General features: G+C 46.1%; 1 protein-coding gene across 1 annotated transcript in view; it reads left to right on the forward strand.

Moving 5' to 3' along the window:
- The window catches only part of GMPR (guanosine monophosphate reductase), a 44,864-nt gene extending 22,359 nt beyond the window's left edge, over positions 1 to 22,505 (forward strand). The window contains exons 7-9 of the mRNA XM_065628735.1: positions 487 to 529; positions 6,732 to 6,891; positions 17,440 to 22,505. Coding sequence (XP_065484807.1) covers positions 487 to 529; positions 6,732 to 6,891; positions 17,440 to 17,620 — 384 coding nt within the window. The 3' untranslated portion in view covers positions 17,621 to 22,505. The remainder of the gene's footprint in view (positions 1 to 486; positions 530 to 6,731; positions 6,892 to 17,439) is intronic.
- The last annotated feature ends 1,876 nt before the right edge of the window (positions 22,506 to 24,381 follow it).

The following is a 24,381-nucleotide window of genomic DNA, read 5'->3' on the forward strand; positions in this document are numbered from 1 at the left end:
CCAACATAGCTGATGGTATATTTCCTCACCCCTCCCACTGTGACCTTTTAATATATTGTAAACTGCTGAGAAAGTTATTTTAAAAGTCTTTGGTGGTTTAAGGTAGGGGTTTGTGGTACCTCTGCGTCACATAGCCTTTCGTTAAAATGTCAGGGAATGATTCAGATCATCAGAGGAGTTTTCATTTTTCAGTTTATGGGCCTTAGGAAATTGCAGTCAGGAATTTGCATTTCTGCTGTTACGAGTGGTGTTATCAGTAGACTATACGGTAGAGTAAATGAGCCTAAAAAAGAAAAGCAATAGAAAGGACAATATGGATTCCCTAAAAACTCGGCCACGATGATGTGTACCAGGGGAGCACAGTCAGCTCTTGACGTGCTGTTCCTGTGTTCAGGGGGCCATTCTGCAGCAGGTCTCAGAGCACCAGTGCTCACCACGTCCCTGAGTGGGCTCATTACCACTCACTGTCGCCTTTTCTTTGTGCAGGATGGAGGATGCAGCTGCCCAGGAGATGTCGCCAAAGCGTTTGGTAAGGACGGCGCGTGGTGCACCCGTTACACCCCGCACAGCTCCAGCACCGTCAGCAGTGAGGCAGGAGTCGATGTCACCCTGAATGCCTAATCAGCAGTAGGTTACATTCGTCCCCGTGGGTGACTCCAGTGAAATTAATACACCAGACATGAATTTGCTCTTTGGACCAGGCAGTCCAAATTCTGCAGCACAAAATGTACAGTGGTCAAAGTCCTATTTAGAAACTATCTGCCAGGTGTGCATGGGATACAGCCTCTGGGACAGTAATACAAAGAAAACTGATAAGAGTTTCTTCTAAGTAGGGTTCAAAGATGCCCGTAACATTGTGAGATGGGCTGACCTGGGCCTTGAATGGATGAAGAGATGGTGGAATGTGTGTTGAACAGAAGAACAAAACAAAAAGGCAGGCCAGATCCCTGGAGATGTTCTTGGGATCAGCTGTCCACTTGAAGGGATGAAGTTTTATTTACACTGTATCCCCTAGAGCTGAGCAGATGTCTAAAACATCTGAGTTAATAATTAACAGATTTTGCTCTTATGCCAAGAGCTTCAGTGAATTGCACCAGCTTTTGCTAATAGAACAGAGAATTTAATCTGTAGGTATTCTTTGTTTGGCATGAAAGTTACATTGGTGTGGGTGGTCAAGGTCAGGATTGTCACTTAGCCATAACTTTGTTGTAGCAGTGTATGTGAACCAGGCACTAAACACATCCTGAACTGACAGCGTATTTGAAGGCCTCCACAAAATGCCAGACCCTTTGGAGATGTCACAGCGAGGTAGTACCTGGAGTACAGTGGGACAGCACAGTCTCTTATTGGGATTTCAGGGTGGTACAATACAAGAGCTAGCACATTATGCTACAGCATGTCTGCTTGGCAGGAGGCTTTGCAAATGTGGAAAACAGGAGCAGGCCTAAACTCAGATTATAGACCTGCCAAGAAAAACTCTGGGCCTCCTGGAAAGGTTGAAACCAAAATCTGTCTTCTAAGTTTGCAGACAGCTCCTCTTTTCAGACAGGTCAGATGACAAGGAAGGCTTAATTAGAGAATTCTAAGCATAGCTGTGGAGTGATTGCTACCAGCAAGGAATCTGCTTAGTCACAGGATTTCAGAGCACCCTTGTATTACCCAGTGGGGGATGTGACATGGGGAATAGATACTTCCAGTTGGGTGATTCCGACATAGGTGAACAGTGGCATCCACCCTCTTTGACAACAAGGTTGTATTAAAAAAACACCTGACTCAGCCCAGCCCTTGCTGACATCATGCTGCCTGCAATGAGGCCTTTGTTCTGCCTGGCTTTTGCTGGCTCCATCGCTTCCCTGATTATTGCTGGCGTTGTTGTTGAGAGCTTGTGAACTCGGACCGTGACCTCACTGCATTCCCAGCTGCCTGCACAGAAACCTGGCCTGTGGAAAAGGTCTTTCTTCACCAAGAGCATTTCCAGAAGTTAGAACAACAAGAACCAACTTCAAAGTGTTTCAAGTGTTTTCCTTTGTGACATTTATAGCAAGTCTGAAGGGTCCTTGTAGTCTCTTTGGGCTAACTGAACAGAAACTTGCGTGAAACCTGTGAAAGGGCAGATTCTGGCCTTGCTGATGGTCAGGAGGTGCTGGGATTCACAGTGGTATGTGTTTGAAGGCTACCACAGGTTGTCCCTGGGGCAGAGGAGCATCAGAAAGCTGAGATTATACAGGCAGTAGTTCTGTCCTGACAGTAGGCCAGACAGATCAGTCTGACCCATGTGTCACAGGTACAGGGCGGGAACTGATAGAGATTACCCTGAGGCAATAAACTTACCATATCTGGTTACATATAATTGAGGTAGACACGCTGTCAACATCTGACTAGCTGGAGCCAGGTGTGCATTTGTTAAAGGTGGGTGGCAAAATAAGCTTCTAGATAATGTTATTACTATCAGTGTTTATTGAATGCTGTTGAGATGATTTGCTATGTAAGCCATGTAGAAGGTAGCCTCCATGCCCAGCTTCTACAGGCTAAAGCCTTGATACCGATACTGACTTGTCTAGCACAGACCTCTGCGCTTGCTGAGAGCCTCTTTGGGGCAAGGAGTTACATAAATATATTGGATAGCAGAAACTGGGTGTGAAAACACACAGATATACAGTTTCACCTGAGGGTGAGAGGCCTGGACATAGCGTGGACAAGTCACACAGAGAGGACTTTAGGTTAAAATGATTATGCTATCTGGTTTTGATGGGTCATTGTGAAGTCTTCACAAATGGGGTGTTGATGTGTTCATTATAAAGCAGTGACACAACAGCCATCTGAATCATAAAAAGTGTGAGGTAGTCCCAGACGTGAAGACTAGGATTGAAAAATGGCTGAAGATGTGGCTGGAGGAGGCAAGTTCATGGGCACAGAAGGAGTAGAGGGACTGAGTGCAAGTGAAGAGTTGTGAAGAACCATGAAGAAGATGCTGAGAGGCTTTACAAGTGGCAGGTGACACCATTGACTGGTGTCAGGAGTCAGAGGCAGACTGGGTATTTTGACAGAGGGGAAACAAGGTAGTTGCCTATTTAAAAAAGCAAGGAACACAGAAACACTAAAGTTGGGGGACAAAAATGCAGGAGTTACAGATAGTTTGGGAGAGATTGCTGGAATTCTGGAACAGCTGGATGGGAACCTTGTATGGATTTGGGAAACTGAAGATGTCACTGCCATCTGGATATTGGAGATGGTAGTGGAAAAGAAGTAGGTTGATTAAGAAGAAAAGAGGTGTTTTGATGCAGAAATGAGAGAAAGCATCAAATAACTTTGTGTTGGGCTCTTGGATAGCTCACATAATTGTACCCTTGGAAGGACTGATAATATGAACACATTTCTCAGAATGCCCCAGAGAGGCACTACTGTCTCCTTTTTTAAAGATGAGAAGTCAAAGCACAGAAATACTAAGTTCAGTTGCCTGAGGTCACGTATATTTTTGTGACACAGACAGGAACAGAATGTGCCTTTTGAATCCTATGCCAGCATCTTAAACACAACACTGCTGTTCCTTACAGCAGTGGTGAGAAGAGATAGAGGAGCAGGGAAGTAAAAGGAAGGAAAAATTGAGTGGAAAGGTCAACTGGGGACATATACGGGTTCCAAAATATATGTGACAGATCATACAGGCTTTTTTTTACTGTTTTCAATAGCTGTGTGTGTGCATCGACTGTTGCAAATGCTCGCTGGCTCAGCTGGAGCACAGGTGAATGTTGATTCCAGGGCGAGCTGTGGTCCAGGCAAACTTACACTGCATCTGCCTGGAGGGCTGCTCAGGCTACAAATCCAGGCTGACTCCAGCTGAATTTGTGCATAGCCTATCTGGTTATCAGTAGCTTGTATTATCAGGTGTACAAAAGACGTCTGAGGGACTCCATCCAGATCCAGCAGAAATGTGTGAGTGCTGCAAGACTGGGCTGGCGTCAGCACACATATTCTTTAATGGCTTGAAAGAGAAGACACTGAGAAGTGTTAATGAGCAAAATCAGCCCATATACAGCGAAGGCCTCCCCAGCATCAGTGCATTGAAGTGTCCCTGTATAGAGAGAGGACAGGTCTACCAAACTCTGGGTAAGCTACTGCGATGCTTGTATGCAACACACCCCATCCTATCCTGTATTATCTAGGGGGCTGTTGCCAGGTGTTCCTGCTCTCCTACAATCTGAAATAATGGCACGTTGTCTATCTGTACTTGAAAATGAAAGACTGCAGCTGGGTGTTGCAAACGTCGCCAGTGTCATACAAAACACCATGCAGAAATGAAGAAAGACCATGCTAAAAATGACAGCCTCCTGGTTGGATGTTAGCTGGTAGAAAAGTACTGGAACAGACTTGAAACTTTCAGACATCTTTGCAACACTGAAGCAGGGTGCAAAGTTCTGGAGAGCATTGGAAAAATGTATTTAATGTGAGCTTGTCATTGCTGGAGCTGCAGGGCAGTAAGCATGTGTCATTCCAGTGTTTAGACGTGCTGTGTCTGCTGTAACATGGCTCCTCTCTTCTGGAAGGGCTTGATGAATTATGTTGTAGTTTGCAGAAGTTACTCAAGTTGGATGTGTTTCAATCCTGTAATCCAAACATATTTGCTTTCCTCCCAAAATACGCAATCAAAAGAAAAATAGTAAGTAGACATTTAAGTGCACAGGAACCAAATTCTATGATTCTAAAGTGTAGATTTCATGTGACTGTTTTGCTTTAATAATTTGGATGCTATGAGACCCATAACCAGAGATGAGACTAGAACTGGGAATCAGGGGGATAGTATTGACAAGGCAAAGAGTCCAGAGTGTCCTTTGGCAAGCCCGTGACTTATTCAAAGCCCTTCTTGAAACCTTGATCACAAATCCGTCCCTCCTTCCTCATGTTTTCTTCCACCCATAAAGGGGACATCAACTAGGTTTCCCAGGGCACTTATTTTTTGCAAATGTGGAGCAAGATTGTGCCAGGCAACAACAGGAACTCCTCACCAGTAATTAAGAATGTCTTAAAGGATGAGCAGTCCCTTCATTTTTGGCAGGTTAATAGTAGTATCAGATGTGACTCAAACTGAGGCTTTAAAACTCAGCCACCTGAAACAAGAAAGCTGAGGAAAAATCTGCCAGGTAGCTGGCATGATAGGATGCTTGAATGGGTGCCTGGCTGTAAATATTGCCTGTGATGTGCTCCGTGGTTTTGCACAAGCCTCGTTTTTAATATCGCTTTACTACGGACGTATTGTTCCTTTCAAACAACAACCAGGCAAAGGGAGGTGAGGTCAGCAGAGCAGCTGGGTGCTCTGCTCCCAGGCATTGCTGCTATGTCTGCTCTTTGGCAAAAACTGGCTTTTATAAATCAGTGCGCACTCCACAGTTGCCATGTATTCTGAGATCAAAATATTCCCAAATTCAGGTTTGTCTTTTCAACAGATGGCAGAAGCTGAGCAGATTGGATAATGATTTCACTTAGTCTTTGGATTTCAAGGCTATTGTTTGGATAGTGAAAGGGATCGGAGCAAATCCTAATTTCAGACTTACCTAGCCTGGGATCTCCCCAGAGTTCGGACATGTTCATAACAGGGTGTGGTTAGTTTGGGCTCATCTGCTTTCTGTGAAGTGAGGTTTATAGCCCTGTTTTTTTGCCAGTTCCATGAAGAAGCTGACCAGAGGGGAGGCCTGTTCTGACACATAAACATTGAAGCAGCAGAGAGTCTGAACAGGAAAGTGCTTTGTTTCAGGGATGGGTCACCACAGGCTCATAAAAGAGTAAAAACCAAACTTTTCCAAGCAAGACGAGATATGCCAGAATATCTCAGCAGAAGCTGCTGGTGGAGTAGTTCCAGCCCAGCTGGAAATATTGGAAATCAGTATAGAAAATCAAGAGTGATTCCAAAAACCGTCTTCCTGATCTTAGTCCCAGTGGAACCGACTTCATGAATTGCAAAGCCAAGGGAGATGGACAGACTGAACAGGTATTATTGAGTATTCAGTGTTGTTATTCAGTAGCTGGAACATATTTAGGTGTTGTAGCTATGGGTTAGACCTCCTTTGTGGTGCACACTGAGTACCACAGAACCCAGGGGTGATGGTCCTTAGCCCAGAGATCTTAAACAACAGGAACCAAGTGCAGACCCATCCAGATCTCTTGGACAAGGGATCACGCAGACCTACACTGAATGCATGTGGCTGGTGGCTTGTTTTATGTCAGTCTTGGGAGGATTACATTACATTCATGAGTATGCTTTCCTTCAGGATACATTCCTACACACAGCTTGTAGCCTAGAAAGGTCTTGAAGTAGGAGCTGTCTTCTCTGTACAACACTGAGCTCAACAGGTCTCAGCCCTGGGAATTAGGGCATGTGAGTACCGCACTCACAATAGTAGTTAATAAGGAACTGTGCTCAGATACTGTATGAAGTAAAGGGTTAAAACTGAATTTGAAAATAAAGCATGTGTGGTGGAGGGGAATAATCTATATCTTTGTCATCACAACAGGAGAGGATTCTTTGCATTTTAAATACCAGAGAAATACAATTCAGCATGTGTCAATTCTTCAGTAAAGCATTTATTGCAAGTTTGCTGCATGTATTACAGGAGGGGACTCTCTGTACTGAACTATTTAGGCCTTGCTATTGGTTTTGGAGGCCACTGTGTTCTTGCTTTGTCTTTCAGCCTCTTCTCCCTTCCCTGCCTCCTTACCTGTCACTTTGCTGATCACAGGAGCTGGTGCTGATTTTGTCATGCTTGGAGGAATGTTTGCGGGCCATGACCAGTGCGCTGGAGAGATTATAGAAAAGAATGGCAAGAAAGTGAAACTCTTCTATGGAATGAGCTCTGATACGGCCATGAAGAAGCATTCAGGAGGTGTTGCTGAATACAGGTATGAATTCCACACAGGCTCAGTTGCAGTGAGCTGGCCATCCAGTAATTTCTGGAGCAGAATTGTGCAAAAGGCATCTGTTGGAAACAGACCCATGCCTCTGTTCCCGTTTAGGAAGCTGTTACCAACACTTATGGCAGCAGACCTGAGGGAGGGCTGACATCAAGGGGGAGACAGGGATAAGGAGCTGGGGGTGGCTATCTGAGAGCAACCATGTTCACGCAGTTGCAGCCAGTGCAGCGTTATGTCACTGCAGCACTAGCTGGTGGTCTGGGAAGTCGTTAGGCACTGTTCCGACTTACAGGTCTCTTGGGATGTGCATGAGTTAAATACTGGAACATGGCATACCAAACTGCAGTTTCTGGCTCTCTGCTTATCCAAGTTGGTGTCCCAGTGGTTGGTGTATGGGTTCCTCCTGGCCCATATGCTCCCTTTGGTTTGCAAAAAGCAGATGCCTGGTCAGTTGGGAAAGATCAGCTGGGGTTTCCCCAGTAGGGAGTTCATTTAGAGTTGTAACACTAATGAGGGCGGTAGCCTCATGAGTCCCGTGTTTGTTGGGCAGTCTTCTTAGGCAGCAAAATCCTTCTGTACAGATTTCCCAGCCCTTTTTGGGTAACAGAGCACCAGAGTAGCCCCAATTCATGCAGCATGTGACAGCTTAGGTTTTAAGCTAAAATCCTCAGCAGGGGAGAAAGGAGGACAGGCTTTGCAAAGGAATCTCTTGTCCATTGCTATTTTACTCCAGAATGCACTGAGAATTTTGACAAAACAGATGACTCAAGAAAACCTCTTTCTCTTATTAGTTGCAGGTACAGTCACTGCCCTTAGCACGGTTCTTGCGTACTTTGTTAGAGAATGTTTCCTGTCTTACAGTATACACTGGTTTATTGAGGGGTCCCTTTTGATTCTTCTCCTCTTTTGAGGTAGCTTGAGACTCTGGTCCCATCTGATAAACTGCTCTTTGTTAGGGTCTCAGAGCCAGTGATCTTACCTACTGTTCAGACATTCAGGATTGATGGGCTTTCTTGCCCTTGTTCCGCTACAACTACTCCAGCATGTGGGTTTATCCCAATGTGTCCAGCTGCTGCCATAAGTAAGAGTTGCAGCACTGTGAAGGTGGCAGTGCAGAATGTGAAGTGGAATGGGATCCACAAAACAAAATGCACCTCACACCTTGACGCAGAGACATGCTGATAGATAGGACCACGGCAATCCCAGACATCATGCTAGATAGAAGGCGTCTTTGATCCTGCCTCGTCCTCCAGCCTGACATTGGCTCTTGTCATGGTCTTTGTCTGAGATTTCTGAAGAGTTAAAATGTACCATAAAAATGTGCACTAGTTCACCTAGCACTTTACAAAGTGGTAAGACCTGTCGCTTTTGGCCTAAATGCCCCAAGCTATTTATTATGAGCACCTAGACTGCAATAATGCTGGAGACTAAGGAAGGCTAGTGGTAGATGTTGTGCAGGAGAGACCCAGAGACAAATGAAGCCTTTAGCTTTCCTGGTCTGGCAGAAAACCTAGGCTCATTGAAAGAGAAGCCTATGTGAAAATGGGGAAACTCAGAGCTTGTGGACGCCACACTTAACTGATAGTCTGTGCCTACCAGACACAATCTGGTTCAATACTACTTTCTGAGGATGAGTTCTGAGGAAAAGAAAATCAGTTGGACATAGGGATGAGACATGATAGTGAAGAGTTTTTCAAGGGCAAAAAAGCTTGTGATGAGTTTTGTCAAGATCTAACATTCTTGCCTTCACAATGACTGGAGTCTTTTCGCATATCTCTCAGCTCACTTGTAGAAAAGGATTGAGTGGTCACTTCCTCTCCTCCTTGTGTTGATGATGATATCCCTTGGCCATCATCTGCAGCACGAGTAGTCCTTCTTGTGACTCTCTTACAACTGGCAACTGATGCTGACGTGGGCTCACCATCTCTTGATTTATTTCCAGAGTCTAAATGACTGTCACCAGCATTGCCATAATTACAGTGGCTGTTGTGGTTACAGCAGCAGCAGTGGTGCAAAGTGTGTGGGGGGTACAGTAGTTGCCTTGTTAGTCTTTGAGGCTGGAGAAGCAACAGTGTCTGCAGTCAGGGAGGCAGCGACCTTGGCAGCTTTGCTCTGTGTGGGAGCTGGAGCTGCCTTGGCAGTTGCTGAGGCTGAAGAAGCAGCGGTCGGGGGGGCAGTGGCTACGGGCGCTGTAACCATAGCTTTCGCTGCCTTGCTCCATGTGGAGCGGCCAACCGTGCGTCTTGCTGAGGCTTCAGCAGATGCCATGTAAGTCTCAGGAGTGAAAAAAGACACAATCCTCCTATTTAACCTTGTCTCTCTTATCACTAGCACGAACTGACACGCATTCAGCAAACCTGACAATACCAACAAAGTACGATCAAAGCTCCAGGAGTATTCAAAGCTCTCAAAAACATCTGTAGTCTGTCCCAACGTAAAAGGAAAAGGTATTGTTAGTCAGCTTTTCTATAGATTGGCTCATCTAATTAGAAAACACGTAGGTGTACTTCTCTTTAATCTCTACTGGAGGTTTCTCTAGATACAACAATAATGAGTATAAATTCATTATCAGCTGGAGTATAATAAAATAAACCAGTGCCAAACCACACAGTAAAATCATCACCATCGTCCAGTTTCCAGATGTAATAAAATGCATGAACCTATTAGTGAAATGTGCCCAGCACAAATAAGGTACTGCAGAACACGCTGTAGAGAGCAACTGATACAACTTATGCCACAGCATCTTTAAACCAATGTAATTCAATCTGCTTTAATACTACTAGATAACGTCTGAAGCACACAGACCTGTATCTCAACCCTATGGTTTGGCACCGTGCCAAGAAAATTGAAAGTACGTCAGAGCAGTAAGAACACCACAATCTCCAAATTTTACCCCTTTTTAGTGCCAAATTGTAACACTTTTGAGCCCCACGTTGTGCGCCAATCAATCTGTCAATGTTTACTGCAGGTTGACAATAAACCGTGGCAGATGCTCTCTCTTAACCTGCCCCCCACCTACCCTACCTAGCCCTCCCCACCAAGGAAAGGGTATAGGAGGAAAAGAGAAGAGAGAGAGACTTGCAAGGCGGAAAAAAATAAAAAATGCTTTAGTAATGCTACTAATAAAATAGAGAAAATAATACAAAATATACAAAACAAATCTTGAATTTCCCGGGGCAGCTCAGTGTTGCCCTCCGGAGCCGGCTGCTCCAGCAGCTGCAGGGCAGGCACCTGGAAGTCCTGGGCTGGACCGTGCAGCAAACTGGAACTGGATTCAGGGATTCAGGGTCTGGAGCCAGGCCTCAGATCGCAGAGACAGCAGGCAGGGTCGTCTTCAGATGCCAGCCATAGTTGAAGAGAGCGAGACCCTTGTGATCTCCCACTTTTATGTATGACGTGGATGGGATGGAACACTTGGTCAGTTTTAGTCACCTCCTTGCAAATATGCCCCTCTCACTTATGGGACGTGCATTTTTATCAGCGACCTTGCATACCATTTACATTATCAGCTTCTGTCTGCAAAAACATGCATTCAAATTCAGAAAAGTGCAGTTACTTAGAAGAACTTAACTGAAAGGAAAATTCACTAAAAGAGAAACTGGTCTTGTTTTTAACAAAACCAGGACACCAGTAGATTGCTTAGGGAAGCAACCTGTGTGACTGGCTCCCCACCTCGTTGGCTTGCAAGGCTCTTTTGGCACTGTAGGTTGTGCTTTTGCTTTCAAGCACAAGTGCTTATTTGCAGAAGAAAGAGCTGCACAGAAATCTATCTGCATCTGAGACAAGCTTAAACAATGTGCCAGAAAGATGTGGTGCATACATCTGAGCTTTGATTCCCTCTAGGTTCATATGCCAGTTCCCAGAAGCAGTGCACAGTTTTGGGACTTTTTTTGTCCCCCAGCAAATCTGCTTGTCATCAAAGCCTCTGAACAAATGGTCTGAGTAGATAGCACTGGTAATTATCTCATAATTTAAAAGTGGCAACTGCCAGTGACATAGAGGTGCTGGCAACCTTTTATCTGTACTGCGATAACTCACTGTCCCATGCTACCCTGTGCTTGTGTCAGCTGGAGCGGTGGAAAGGCCCAGTGCTGGTCAGGCATGTGGTTAATGGCAGCTCCCTGAGAGAACACAGAGCAGCACTAGCATGCTGCATGGATCTCTGTGCAACATAGTCATTTAGGGCCTGGCCACCACAGAGCTAGTGAAAGTTGCAGGAAAAGTTTGAGAAAGCTTGCTGTCCAGTGGGCCGAAGGACTAAGGCAGCTATTAAACTCTGCTCCACGTAGTTAGCTGTCTGTGTGACCTGGCAACAAAATTTTTAGCCAGCAGAAGAACTAGTTGACACTGGTCCCCCTTAAAAATGAGGTAAAGTACAAGTCTTATGTCTTGTAGGAATAAAGGATGTACAGAAAGGTGCTGTATTTGGCTCAGTCTAGACCCTTTCAATTCCTTATTGACAATGCTACACAAATTCTGCTTGTTTCATAGTTGTGTTTCCATTTGCATCCTGGTGTTAGAGTCCCCCCGGGATGAAGTTCTGAAACCTCAGCAACAAGGCACTGGAAGTACTATCTGAAATTTTTAGTCCCTCTTGAGTTACTGCCTTTTTGTGCCACTAAAAGGTAATGTGGAAGGAGTCCCCAGTCTGCAGCTCGCTACAACAGCTCCAAGCGTTAAATCTGTAAGCCTTGGCTGTTAACTGTGAAGGAGCTGATTCTCATCTTGTTCATGTTGCACCATGACTCAGAGCTGGCTAACCATACCAGCCTTAGTCTTGGTCTTGCTTGGCCTGTCCCAGCACGGTGAGTGTTACTATAGTGTAAAAATAGCAACAGTTGGTTATGCAGCACTGTAAATGTGCTGGGCATTGAAGGGACAATTGGAAACAGGGCAAGGCTTGGCTTTGAATTACTCTCGTAGGAAAAGCTACAGAAAATTTAGTCACTCACTAGTTTAGCTTACAGCAAACTCGAACCAAAAGGATTCTAACTCAGCATTTGAAATGCTGCATACCCCAAACCAGTCAAGTCAGTGAGGCTTCTCTATGCACGTTTTAAAAGCCCAGCTGTAAGTCTGTATTGGTGACCCCAATAAACTGTTTTGTCTTTAGAAGAGCCTGAGCACTCACAATGTTTTATTCAAACAGTGGGGAGCCCCACTGTGGTCAGCCCCCTGCAGAATCAGACTACTTGTCACTTAACTTCCTCTTCTCAAAATTACACATTTTGGCTGGAGAATCTGAGCCTCCAGCAAACAGTTGAATTTAAATTGACAGGCTGTAGCCTAAAATTGAGATGGCTATAGCAGGGAATAAAGTCATGAGAGGAATTGTTTTTGTAATGAATATGTCAAGTTGATCCCATTCAATTTTGTATGAAATCTGTGTACCCTGTTTCATTACTTTTATGTCATTTATATATTGGTTTATTTTTACCTCCTTCCATGAGGAACACAGATCAGAGCTGGGAATTTCTGAAAGGCAATTATTAAGCTTCTTTTGTGGGAGAAAAGAAAGAAGGCAAGCAGGAACAGAGACCACAGGCAGTATTGTTCAGTTAGAGCCAATTTGCTTTTGTTAACCCTTCTGAGATTTCACAGGTTTTGTGTGAATGCCACGGTTCTGCTGTGGTCACTCAACAATTCACAGTTGCTACTGAGTTTTGGCACTTCATAGTAGCTGTAGGGTGGAATTTGGGCCACAGAGGCAAAATAGAACCAGCAGCTGGCTGCTACTTACTGTCTTTTTCTGTATCCCAAATGATGGCTCGGAAGAGCTGCCCCCAATTTCTGCCACCTCTTAAATGCTCCACTTCCATGGTTGCCTCAGGCCGGGGCAGCCTGACCCCTCTCTCCTGACCCACATTTTGGTGGGCTCACAGAGCACCATCCCAGGGCTTCAGCCCATCCACCCTGCCAGGATTCCCACCCACCACGCACATCCCTCCATGCCAGCAGCAGGCTTGAGCTGGCCAGGAGTTATGGGGCACACTGCAGATTGGACCCTGAGCAAAAAGTCTAAAGCAAATAGTTCTCCCTTTCTGGTCATCATCCCTGGCTAGTGAGAAACATAGAGTCTCTGCTGAAAGCACATGAGCACACCTTTCCCAGCTGTTGGGAGTCCCAATTGCTCCACCTTCACCTTTCTTTTCTGAGAAAGGGTTCATTTTGGGTCATAACTCCAGGAGAGGTGTCAGAGCTGCAAATCCCTCAGCAGTTCCTGCCGACTTGCTGATGCAGCCCTCGGCCAAATGTGCCGGCTTTTGTGACACCCCTTGTAATCCATGCACTGCCAGCATGCAGGCATTTGTTACTGGCAAAACAGTCTTGACTTGGGGATTTTTTACTTAGTTTCATTTATTGCCAACTCACACAAACTTCACATCACTGTTGGATAATTAAACGTATAAGCAAACACCTTTCATCCCCCTCTTCCAGACTCTACTTGAGCCAGACACCTCTCTTCACCCCTCCATCTCTCAACTCCCCTTTCACCACAGGTCACACTCTGTCCCAGTTCCTTCAGCGAGGAAGGGAGTGGCACAGGACATTGTGGTCACGTGTGTAGTGGTTTCTGTCTGCCACTCTTTCTTACTGTGCCTGCTCATCATGGGTTCACCCACAGGCCACGGTTCCTTTGTGGTTGTCCCTTCTTTGGCATGGGTCACCCAGAGACTACTGTCCCTTTGGGAGTGCACACCCTTGGCATGGAGCACCTCCTTTTGGGAATGCATCTCTAGCTGCATGTCTCCCCAAGTGTGTCCAGGTGTGTCTCCTCTCCCAGTGGCTGCTGCTGTTTCTTAAATACACTTGAGCAGAGATGTTACGTGCTTCCCCTGACTGGCTGAAGTTTTGGTGGTTCACACTGTTATCAGAGCCAGGTGAACTGTCTCTGTGACTGTCATGAAGCAGATCACGGCCTCCTCCCACACAGGTCATGCCGGCAGCCAAACTCTACCATATAGGCCCAACACAGCACCCATATGTTTAACAATTGGGTGCTTATATGTGAATTAACTGGGTGCTCATGCATTAACAAGTTGGGCATGCATGTGTGTACTAACAAGGTGCTTGGGCATAATTTATGTGCGCATGAACTAATTGCATGCTTATGCAACAATTAATTGGGCATTCATGCGTAAATTCGTTGGGCACTCATGCATGGATTTGTTCAGTGCTCATGCATGAATTAATTTGGCACTCACACAAGAATGCAGTGAGCCCAGCAATTTATGGCCTATATGGCACTCCTCACCACTGCAAAGTACATATCTTTGAATGTTAATCCATTGTGAACCCTTTCAACATCCTCACAGTCTTAACGTACATAAGTTATAAACTCCACTCTTCCTCCCTTTGGACCAGACAGTAGGGATTCATCCTGTGACAGTACACTTACTGAAATGTCACTCTTCCAGCCTGGGCACCATGTTACAGGGGTTAACATCACAGTTTGGTTATATACCTATCACAGACTACAGCGGTTACTAGTGAAACAACATGTGCATGGACTTCCTAAAATTCCACCCACTCTCCCCTGGGAACCAGATGACAGGACTCATCAGCACAATCTGAGCAACAACTTATCACTTACAAACTCTACCCCTTTCCCCTGGGGACTAGAGTATTTGGGTTAATGTTAGCACAGCCTGAACGTATACTCCTCACGAACTTCACCCCCTCATCCCTGTGGACAAGACTATGGAGGTTAATATTACAACAATCTGAGCACATGCTTATTACAAGCTTTGCTTCTGCAAAACACATACCCAAGAAAGCCCCAAGAGTTTGAATATATACCTATTACAAACTCCACCCCTTGCCCCTATGGACCCCTATCAAGGTTAACGCTGCCATAATCTGGATAGTTGCTATGAATTTTAGGACTTGTCCCTTCAAAACAAACAGCCAAGAATGTAATGGCAGTTCAGATTCTTCACTGTGCTTTAGAATAAAAGCGTATGGGAAAGATTGTCCAAGCAAAAATTACCACCACTGTCGAAGGTACCAGTAGGGTCATGAGTCCAGATGTAGGGCTTAGTTTCCATCCAAAATGGGGCGGGGAGGGGTAAGATGGCACACCAAGCATCTTCACTGTCTTGGGGCTTGCTCCACAGCCATAACATTAACTGAGATCTCACCTTTTTGCTGCACTTGCTTAACTCACAGCTCTGTTATTTCTGTCCCACTTCCATCCTATACTACTCCTTTTCCATCTGGAACATCTTTTATTCTCAACATGTAGGGTGGGAGCATGGAGATTTTTCAGCCCTTTTTGACAGTTTTCTTCAAGGATGAACATAAAACTGAACTCTCAGCATTTTCTGTGGAGTTGATCTCACACCTCTCCTCCAGCATGCTTCCCCTGCGATGGTATATATAGGTCACTCCTTCATCAGCAGGACATCACACCAGCTTAGATGATACTAGAAGAGCAGTAGCAGCTGTCTAGCTCTCAGAGCTTTGGGACTGTGACATTAGTGTTCACCACTTTTGCAGGTTTTGGTCTGCAAAGCCAAAAGTGGCATCCCACAAGCTCCAGCTTCCTAACACCACCATAGCCACTACAGGGACATCTCCCAGGGGCAGTGGCTGTAAGTGTTCCACGTTTCTGTAATTATTCTCTGAAAAAAGGACCTCCAAGTGTTTGTACTTCTCTGGCGGTCTGTTGAACCACTGTAACTGTGGCTGCCTATGTTTGCAATCAGCTCTCTGATATCAAAACACTGTAACTTAAGCCCCACGTGCTGCTTGTGCATGAATTAATGGAGCACTCATGTTTGGACTGATGGGGCATTCATGCATAAATTAATTGGACACTCATGCATGAACCGAATGGGCAGTCATGCATGAATGCAGTAAACCCTGCTTTTCTTGCCCAATACAGCATGCAGAACTCTTCAGACAGCAGGATCTGGTAGATAAAATTTGCACTGGTTTCCCCAGTTTCCAGATGTGTGGTGTTTCTCACAATCTCACAGGAAGGTTCCCAGAGGCCAAGCAGAACCTCCTAGCTTGGACTGGAGGAGGTGGGCATGGCCGAAAACCAAGCTGCAGAATGGTAGGCTCCTTTTGTGTTGTTTTGTGGACCAAGCCTTCTCTTCTGATGGCACTGGAGCTGAAAATAAAAGCCTGTGAACTCCCAGCAGCGCAGGCCCTGCAACACACCAGCGAGCCCTGCACAGTCTGTGAGGGCAGTGGTACATACATTTTCCATTGGCCGCTTATTACAGCGTTTCTTTAAGAGTTTCAAGAAAAGGGTCAGTTACTCATCAGATGTAGGGAGATTAATCATGGTTCCTTATTCACATGGCATATTATCACTTCTCCTTTATTGTGTCCCCAGGGCTTTGACCTCACATTTAAACTAACAAAATGAAATATAGCCAGGCTCACACTGAAGTAACTCCACATAACTACTGTTGCTGTTGTTAATGATTTGCCTCCAAACAGGCACACCCGTTCTTTCTTGCTCTATTCCCTAGACAACTCATTTAAAGGAGAAGGAAATAAAGCCACATTTACAACAACAGATCCCCCGCCATGATTTCTGCCTCCGTTTTGTAGGACAGAAGGAGAGCAATCCCTTCTCCCCTCCACATTTTTTTGAGACCAAACCTACCTCTCCAAAGGAGCCAGCGTGCCGGGCAGAACAAGCTTGCTCTAAAGCCTCCTTGGTGATCCTTGTGGGTCCCTTCCAACTCAGGACATTCTATGATTCTGTGAGATCTGCTGGTGACTGGGGAGCTTGGCTGCAGGAGGAATTGCTGAGCATGAGGCTGGAAAAAGCTGAAGAGGAAGGAGTGAAAGTTACTTGCCTGCATTCTTCCATCATTTAGCTCTTCAGATGTGCTTTTGGGAACAGTAAAATCTGTGCTGGCATGTGCCCGTACTTGACAGTATTGACAGCACTGCTGTTTTTTTCTGGTCTTTTTGCCTGGCTCTGAACTGTGGTAGCTCACCTATAGCTTCAGGGGACAGCTTTGCAGCAGGTTTCCATAACAGGTTTCCCACTCCATCCGTCTCTGTGGGCTCTGGAGAATCAGAGGTAGGAGACAGCCTCTGGTCAGTGACATGGGACACAGCCCAGGGGCTGTGAAGCCTCTGTAGAGCTGTGCTGAGGGGTGCCTGCTGAGAACCAGCTCCAATATTTCTACCAGTTGCCTGAGCCTGACCATTCCTTATACTTCAAACCTTGCAGTTCTCAAGGTCAAATTTACCTTTGGATAAATGGGAAGCTTGGTTTGCTTATAGACAGGTAGTGGAGGGAAGGAACGGGCAGATCTATACATACACTCATGGGCTTTTGGGGCATCTATAAGATTTGTCTGCCTCTAGTTCCCAGTATTGGTGGTGACGGGAGCTGAGGCATTTCAGTGCTTGAGAGCACCAAGAAGCAACAGGGAAACAAGCAATAAAGCTGGGGCAATGTTTCTAAACTGCAGCATGCGGAGTATTAGGCTCCACATTGCTCCAGTAAACACACTCTTATGTTTTGCCTCTGGACATAAATGCAGTAACCAATCTCTTCTCCAGGGCTTCAGAGGGCAGAACTGTGGAGGTACCATACAGAGGAGATGTGGAACTCACCATCCTGGACATCCTCGGTGGGCTGCGCTCCACCTGCACCTACGTGGGAGCTGCCAAACTCAAGGAACTGAGCAGGAGAACAACGTTTATCAGGGTCACCCAGCAGCACAGCCAGGTCTTCTCTTAGCCCAGGTCTGGGGAGGGGCTGGAGAGAGAGGGGCGGGGGAGAGGAGTAGGAAGGGCTGATGTTGTGGTTTGCCTTCTCCTCTGTGTTCTGTTAGTGGCAAACTCTCTCTCACGATGGCAGCATCATAGCCATTGGAGGGGCTATGGCTGGGATTTGGAAGGGGAAGGCTGTGCTATTAACCCAGTGCCATTGGTTCAAGATGCAATAGCCTCATCTTTTGTTGTTGTGCCTATTTTATTTTTCGATCAACATTTCTTCACCCTTTTTTTTCTTCCTCTGATAAATAGCTGCTGAAATATCAATTAACAAGAAATTGGCTTGTACAGACATGGCTGTTATGCCTGCACACATAACACACATTCCCTTTTTTAAGACTGACTTGTCAGCTACCAGTGTTTTTGGTGGTGCATCCTCCTGAAATTGCAGGCTGGGAGAGAAAAAGATTCAAGGAATTGCGTGGCGAAAGCAAAAAGCAAATTCTGTTCAATTTTGTTCTGGCAAAAGCATAGATGTTTGTGGCATGGCTGCCAGCCTGCAGAATGCCAGAGGTGGATAATGGATGTGGCCTGGTTACTGGTGACTTCTTACTGTGAGGATAAAAATGCCAGATCTTTTTCACTCTCAGTTCACAGGGCTGGTTCTGCCATTCTTACTTCAGTCTCCCTATTCAATGTTTTTTGCCTCTTCAGAGAAGCTGGCATTGAACGTAGCCAACTTGTGCTGTCCCCCTTGCCCCCATCTGTGGAGACCATTCAGGAGACAAAAGCTCAGAGCTTGCCTGCTTTTTTGTGCATGCAGTTATTGAATTACTTGGGTTCCTGCCTTTACCTGCTCTCTGTGAACAGATTTTTAAGACATTGAAACTCAACAACAGTAATCCACCAAGGGGAGGCTTCTCTGCAGCCCTCCCTGTTCCCTAGCCTGTTCATACCCATTTAACAAAGACATAAAAATGCTGTGGCATGCATTGTCTGTGGCCAGGTGAATGAGGCCAGAGGCATCAAATTTACTTTTGGTTATTTGGTACCACTCTTCTGCAGTCCTTGACACCATGAAAAGCAATATAGAGCTTTTGGCAGAATAGCCTGATTGCAAGACACTGGTAGGCTGAGATGGAGTTAAAGCATTTGCTCTAAAGGCAGTAATGAATGTTTAAGACTCTGGGTAACACTTTAATAAAGTGTAATGGCCCGCTAATTAATTGATAAATCACAAAGAAATTTCTTTGGAAATACACATTGTATCCACATGAATACCACAGTAGCTTGTTATAAATGATGTAAAAGTGAGCACCAATGAATTAATAATGCCTGGCCACTTACTTTAAAGTGTTGCTGAGATCGTAATACAGCAGATGTTACTTCAGTACTTCAGAGCCTTACTTTCCTCTCCCGTAGATACCCGTGGAAAGAGGCGGGCTTCCTTTGAAAAGCAAAAGAGTGATCTGTAGGAAGAAGAATAGCAAAGAAACTCTAGAATTAAATTTGTATGCTGGACTGCTCAAAAAGCCATGCACAAGGAGTGGTATAACTGACCATGCTGAGGAGCAAATCTAGGCCACAGGCTGATCCCTGCTGATTTTGAAGTGTGTTGTGCACATTAGAAAAAGCACAGAACGTCTTCCAAATAGCCTGGTATTCTAAATGTCTTCCATTTAACATGTAGGACATAATTCTTAATTGTGGTACGATCCCTTCCTCTCCTTCAGAGGTGAATAAGGGCCTTAATGTGAGCACAGGTGATGCTTGTGCTGGCTTTAAGGACCATTCGTCCTCTGCACATACCATAAAGCGACCTGAACGTAGAAGAGAAGCAGGCCCTATGAGCAAAAAATCGGATCTCTATTCCCTCCAGCCTGAAAGCATCATGTTAAGAAGATGCCAGGCTGCTTTATCACAAACCCTACTGTGGGCCACACGCTGCTCTTACCTGCACTAAGCCCAGAGTATTAGTAACAGGCAGTATCACTACTCTGCATTGGGACAGCTGTAGGAGGTCACCGTTCCTTTATTTATGTGACGTAAAGGGTTGGGGTACAAAGGCAAATGAACACCTCGGTCAGGAGTGGGGTTAGACCGTCACGTTGCAGGCCTGACCAGAGCTGTCCCTCCACACTCGTGCCTTCACACGTGAGAAGTGCAGCAGTCTGCCGGTCTCACGCCTACTCTCGCTAGTGCTTTTCTACTTTTTTTTAGCTACATTTCTAAACAGAATTTAAGAATACATATACATATGTAAAAATATATATATTTGTAAACATTTTTTTTAAAAAGATCATGCGCACACTGAACAGAGCAGCTTCATGATATGTCTCTGGAATAGTTTCTTTTCCAAAGGGCAGGCGCTGGGGACAAGGGGGGCTGCCTCTCCACAGGTGTGGCACGCATGGAGCCTCCTCCCCAGGCAGGCTGCACCCTTACACAGCCAGCCTGGCCTGGGGCCACTCTTACACACACTCTTTCCTTCTCCTTGCACACTTATCTCTGACTGACTGGTGACTCATAGGAATGGACTGGGATAAGCTAATCTTATTTTGTCCCCCCAAATTCTCCAGGCTGTGAATGACATTAATGCTAAAAATAGTTACTGATAAAGCTTTGACTTAGGGTATTTGGTTTTTCTAAACGGCAGCTCTTACCATCATTTGGATAAGGAGCATGTTTTTTCCTCCTCCCTCCAAAGCAAATGGGAGAGAGAAATCAGCTGCAGAAAGGCTGAATAGGCGGCATATCTGCATCTCACCCGTCTCACGTTATATGCCGGTTTTGTTCAGAGATAACCCTCAACTATGTCAGCTCTCACCATTTACACTGCACATGTCCAGCTCTCAGACAGGATGGAAAATGGAAAAAAAGAAAAAGATGAGCTGGAGCCCTCCTTTAACACCCAGTTCTGTGCTCTAGTAGTTGCCCTTATCTTCACTTAGCCCCAGGTGCTGAGCCCTGCTCAAGCCCGCCGCCACTCTCGCAAGGAACTGGGGGCAGAGAGGGAGCAGAGGGCATGCTATGCCTGCCAGGATGGTCCCAGCAGAAACCGCAACTACTGATAAATGCCATGTGCCATTTGTAGATCTACCTCACCTCATTTAACCAGGTTCTCTGTTATTTGGTGTCCTTCCGTAGGAAGTGTCATTTGTAAAAGCTTAGTATTGGGTGATTGTGCATAAACTGGTCGTCTTTAATCCTACCACCCCAACCCCATCCTGTCTAGAGGAACACTGTGAACGCAACAATCTGTGCCGCAGGCTGAGCTCGTGCCTGCTTCCCCCAGCCAGGCAACTGTTGAGCACCCAAGACCAATGTTGAGGTTCGGCCCACTGGCTCTGCAGTGATTTGGTTTAATGTACCAAAACCCAACAAGCAGGGTGCATGTTGCATCATCAAAGCAATACCTGCTGAGCGAGTCTGTCTCTGGCTTCTTGAAACATGAAGACTTGTAAAACACCCACCCTCATTTTGGAGTCTCCTTGCTGCAACACGTCATGCAGGGTGGGCTGGCTGGTCCCCGTACCCGTGCAGCCCGGCTTACCTGAACGCTCCTTGGGGAGGGAGTGCCTGGCACAGCAGCAGCCTCGCTCACACCCAAGTGACTGCGTGGAGCACACCTGTAGCCCTCCTCGTGGGCGTGAGCCCAGCCTGTTTAAGGAGTGGGCCTTGAGCCAGCATCCTGCAGGCTGCCACACAAGCCGGGCAGGTGTCTTTGCTCTGAAAGAAACAAGTGCACGAGTCCAGCTAGTGCGGCCTCCCCCTCCGCTCATTAGCACAGCCACCTCACCCCCATCAGCCATGGGGCAGGGGCTTTGGCCGTGCTCTTCTCTGCAGCTTTCTTCTCACCTTAGGGCATTGCGGGGTGGGGAGGGGTGTGAATGTAGGATGGGATCATCCTGTAAATGTGAAGAGTTGTCAGCAGGGGCAGGAAGAGCTTCTGCTTACATTTGGAGGAGCTTTCCCCATATGAAGCGTGCCTGTTTGTTCTTTTCAGCTAGTCAATAGAGGGGGAGAAAGAATGGGGGTGGGCAAGAAACACAGCAGCAATTAGCCAAGCCTCACTGTGCTGGGACAGGGGGGCTGGTGTTTTCCAGTCACGGACACATTGAGTTTTCTGAACTAAGCACTCCCTAGTTAATACCTGTTGAGCTCCACTGTCTTGAACAGACTTGCTGCTACAGCTTTTGGCCAGTGTACATACAGCATCTGTCCATCACCACCTCCCACCTCTCCACCCTGCGGGGGGTGTTGCTTTCTAGTTGCTAGTATGTTTTATATCAAAAGTTCTTTGTTGGAGCCAGGAGGGCCTCTGCAACCAGTGCCAGGTTTGGCCTTGCTTGTATAGAAGAGAGAAAAACCTCAAAAGCCAAGGCCTGAGAAGAGCAGAGTGCTCTCTGCAGCAGCCAGAGCCAGCAGGCAGGAGAGGGCTGAGCGCTCCCCTGTGGGCTTCCCAGGGGCAGAGGGGCTGCAGCACGTCTGGGTTAGATGCTGGCACAGCTCCGCACTCCTAAACACAGCACGGACCTCCCCCTGCAGCCTTCGCTTTGCTTGCGATCATGCAGATGTTTAAGTGAGCCCTCCCCAGCATTTACTTGACACAGTGTTTACTGGTTGAAGTTTTCATACATAAATAAATAATCCAGAGTCCAAAACTCCTTGGTGTTGCCTGTGATAACTGTCAAGCGCTTCTGTGTAATCGGCCAAAAAAGAGCTGATGAGTGTTTGATATTTTCTGGCCCTGCTCGGTCCCGCTGAGGGGGCGATGCCAAGCGCTGCCTCCCGTCATCCGTGGCAACCGCGTGTGCGCCGCGCTTCTGGCGCACGTGGCGCCGTCATTTAAAGTGTTTGAAAGTTGTAAATGGAAAGTTCTGTTATGCAATAAAGAGCTTCACTCTGGAGGTTTGCAGAGAGTTTTATGGCCCTGGATGGGTATGTGTGCATTTCCACATTGTGACAAATAAAGGCAAACGCTCTAAAATGCACTGCTGATGGGGGGGGGCGGGGAATTAAATTGGACAAATTACTTCCCTAGGAAAGCTCTCACACAGTCATAACGACAGAACACACATTTGCAATTGGCACTGTTATTTTATTAGTACGAGTATACTGAAACAATAAACTTGTACTGGTATACAGACAATTTCTTTAAAACAATTTTGTTCAAATTTTGAATCAAACATTGTTTTATTATAATAATGAAATAATTTCTACCTAGAAAACCTGCAAGCACCATCAAAGAAAGGGACCATAAAATTCAATAAACAGACGCGAGTGTATCCTACAAATAGACACACCACCATTAGAAAATAGAATATGAATTCTTCCATTTTTTTTAATATTTGTTTTAAAAAAGCTAGTGCAAGTACAATATTTTACACTGGAATTACAGAGAGTATGCACGCATATGGAAAAAAGTTCTCCTGTCACAATAAAAGCTCTTAACTATGTCTGTATGCACTTAAAATCTTCTCCTCTTTTCAATAAGGTGCAAAACGTTATTCCCTCCCTATTTCTCCTTTGTACTGGCCATGTCAGCTCAATTTCTCCCCAACACAAAGCTGCGATATCCCTTTTACTGGGCCTACACTAAGGAACTACACTGGAAGTGTGATTTGCAACAATCAGACGATTTTAAAAAAAAAAAAAAAAAAAGGAAGAAAAAAAACCTTTTGAAACTACTTCTGTAGAATGGTTAAACCTTCACCCGGCACGGCCCCACGCCAAGCGCTGCCGCTGGCTGCTGGGAGCGGTGACATAGCTAGTACAAAATGATTTTCAGTAGCTCACCCAAACTGAAAAAGGTTGGGAAATCCTCCCCTCCCTCCCCTCCCGCCCCGTTTTGTAACACTGTGAAAAGAACAGTGTTCAACAAGTTAATATATTATCCAAAAAAAAAAAAAAAAAGAGCAAATACATACATTAGTGAGTTTCAACATTAGCTGACTGTTGTGAAGAGTTGCATCTATGCCTTAACAGATGAGTGACTTTGCAAAGAGGCCAGCCCGACGGCCAGGCAGAAGACACAGACCAAGCCCCCCGCAGCTGCCCCAGGCCTGTTTTTGCCCTTGGCTACCCAGACCCCAACCCGACTGCCTCGGACAGGAGCGCTGCACAGCATGTTCAAAGGGTGAATACGTGGATCCTGGACTTTTTAAAGCAAACACCAGGGCAGGATCCCCTCGCCGGTGGCTGTGATGGGGCAGAGTGCGGCTGCCCGGGGAGCCTGGTGGTCCCACATCAGCTCCGTGCCGGTCAAGGATCTGGGCCCTGAAGTTTCTGCTCGCCAGCAATCCTGTAGTACAGCCATGGTGGCTTCAACAACTGACTGACTAACGCTCGCCGTAAACAACACTTCCAATGCATACCTACTGCGTGGTCAAGGGAAAGGGCACAGGAGCTTTGACCGCTCAAAATAGAAGCGAACAAAAAAGAAACTATCTTGGATGAAGCCTCCATAAAATCCTCAGTGGAAGACTTGAGTCCTTTCAGCTAACAAGAAAAAAAACCTACAGAAACCTTAGAGACTGTTACTGTATAAATACTACCTGTTGGCTGAATGCACTTCATGTGTAACACAACTGGGACTGGTTTTCTGAGCGCCCAGGGGGGTCACTTGGACAGGGCAAGTATTTTCTGTCCCCTGTGCTTGCGGGAGCCGAAGCTTGGGTTACCTCCGGGGAGGGGGACGGGTGCAGCCTGAAACTTCACCCCCTCCGCCCTGCCACTGGCTCCCAGCTGCCCAGCTCCATCTTTGGACAGGAAAAGGACCCTCTC

This window comes from Caloenas nicobarica, chromosome 2 (assembly GCF_036013445.1).
Source record: "Caloenas nicobarica isolate bCalNic1 chromosome 2, bCalNic1.hap1, whole genome shotgun sequence".
Classification (NCBI taxonomy): domain Eukaryota; kingdom Metazoa; phylum Chordata; class Aves; order Columbiformes; family Columbidae; genus Caloenas; species Caloenas nicobarica.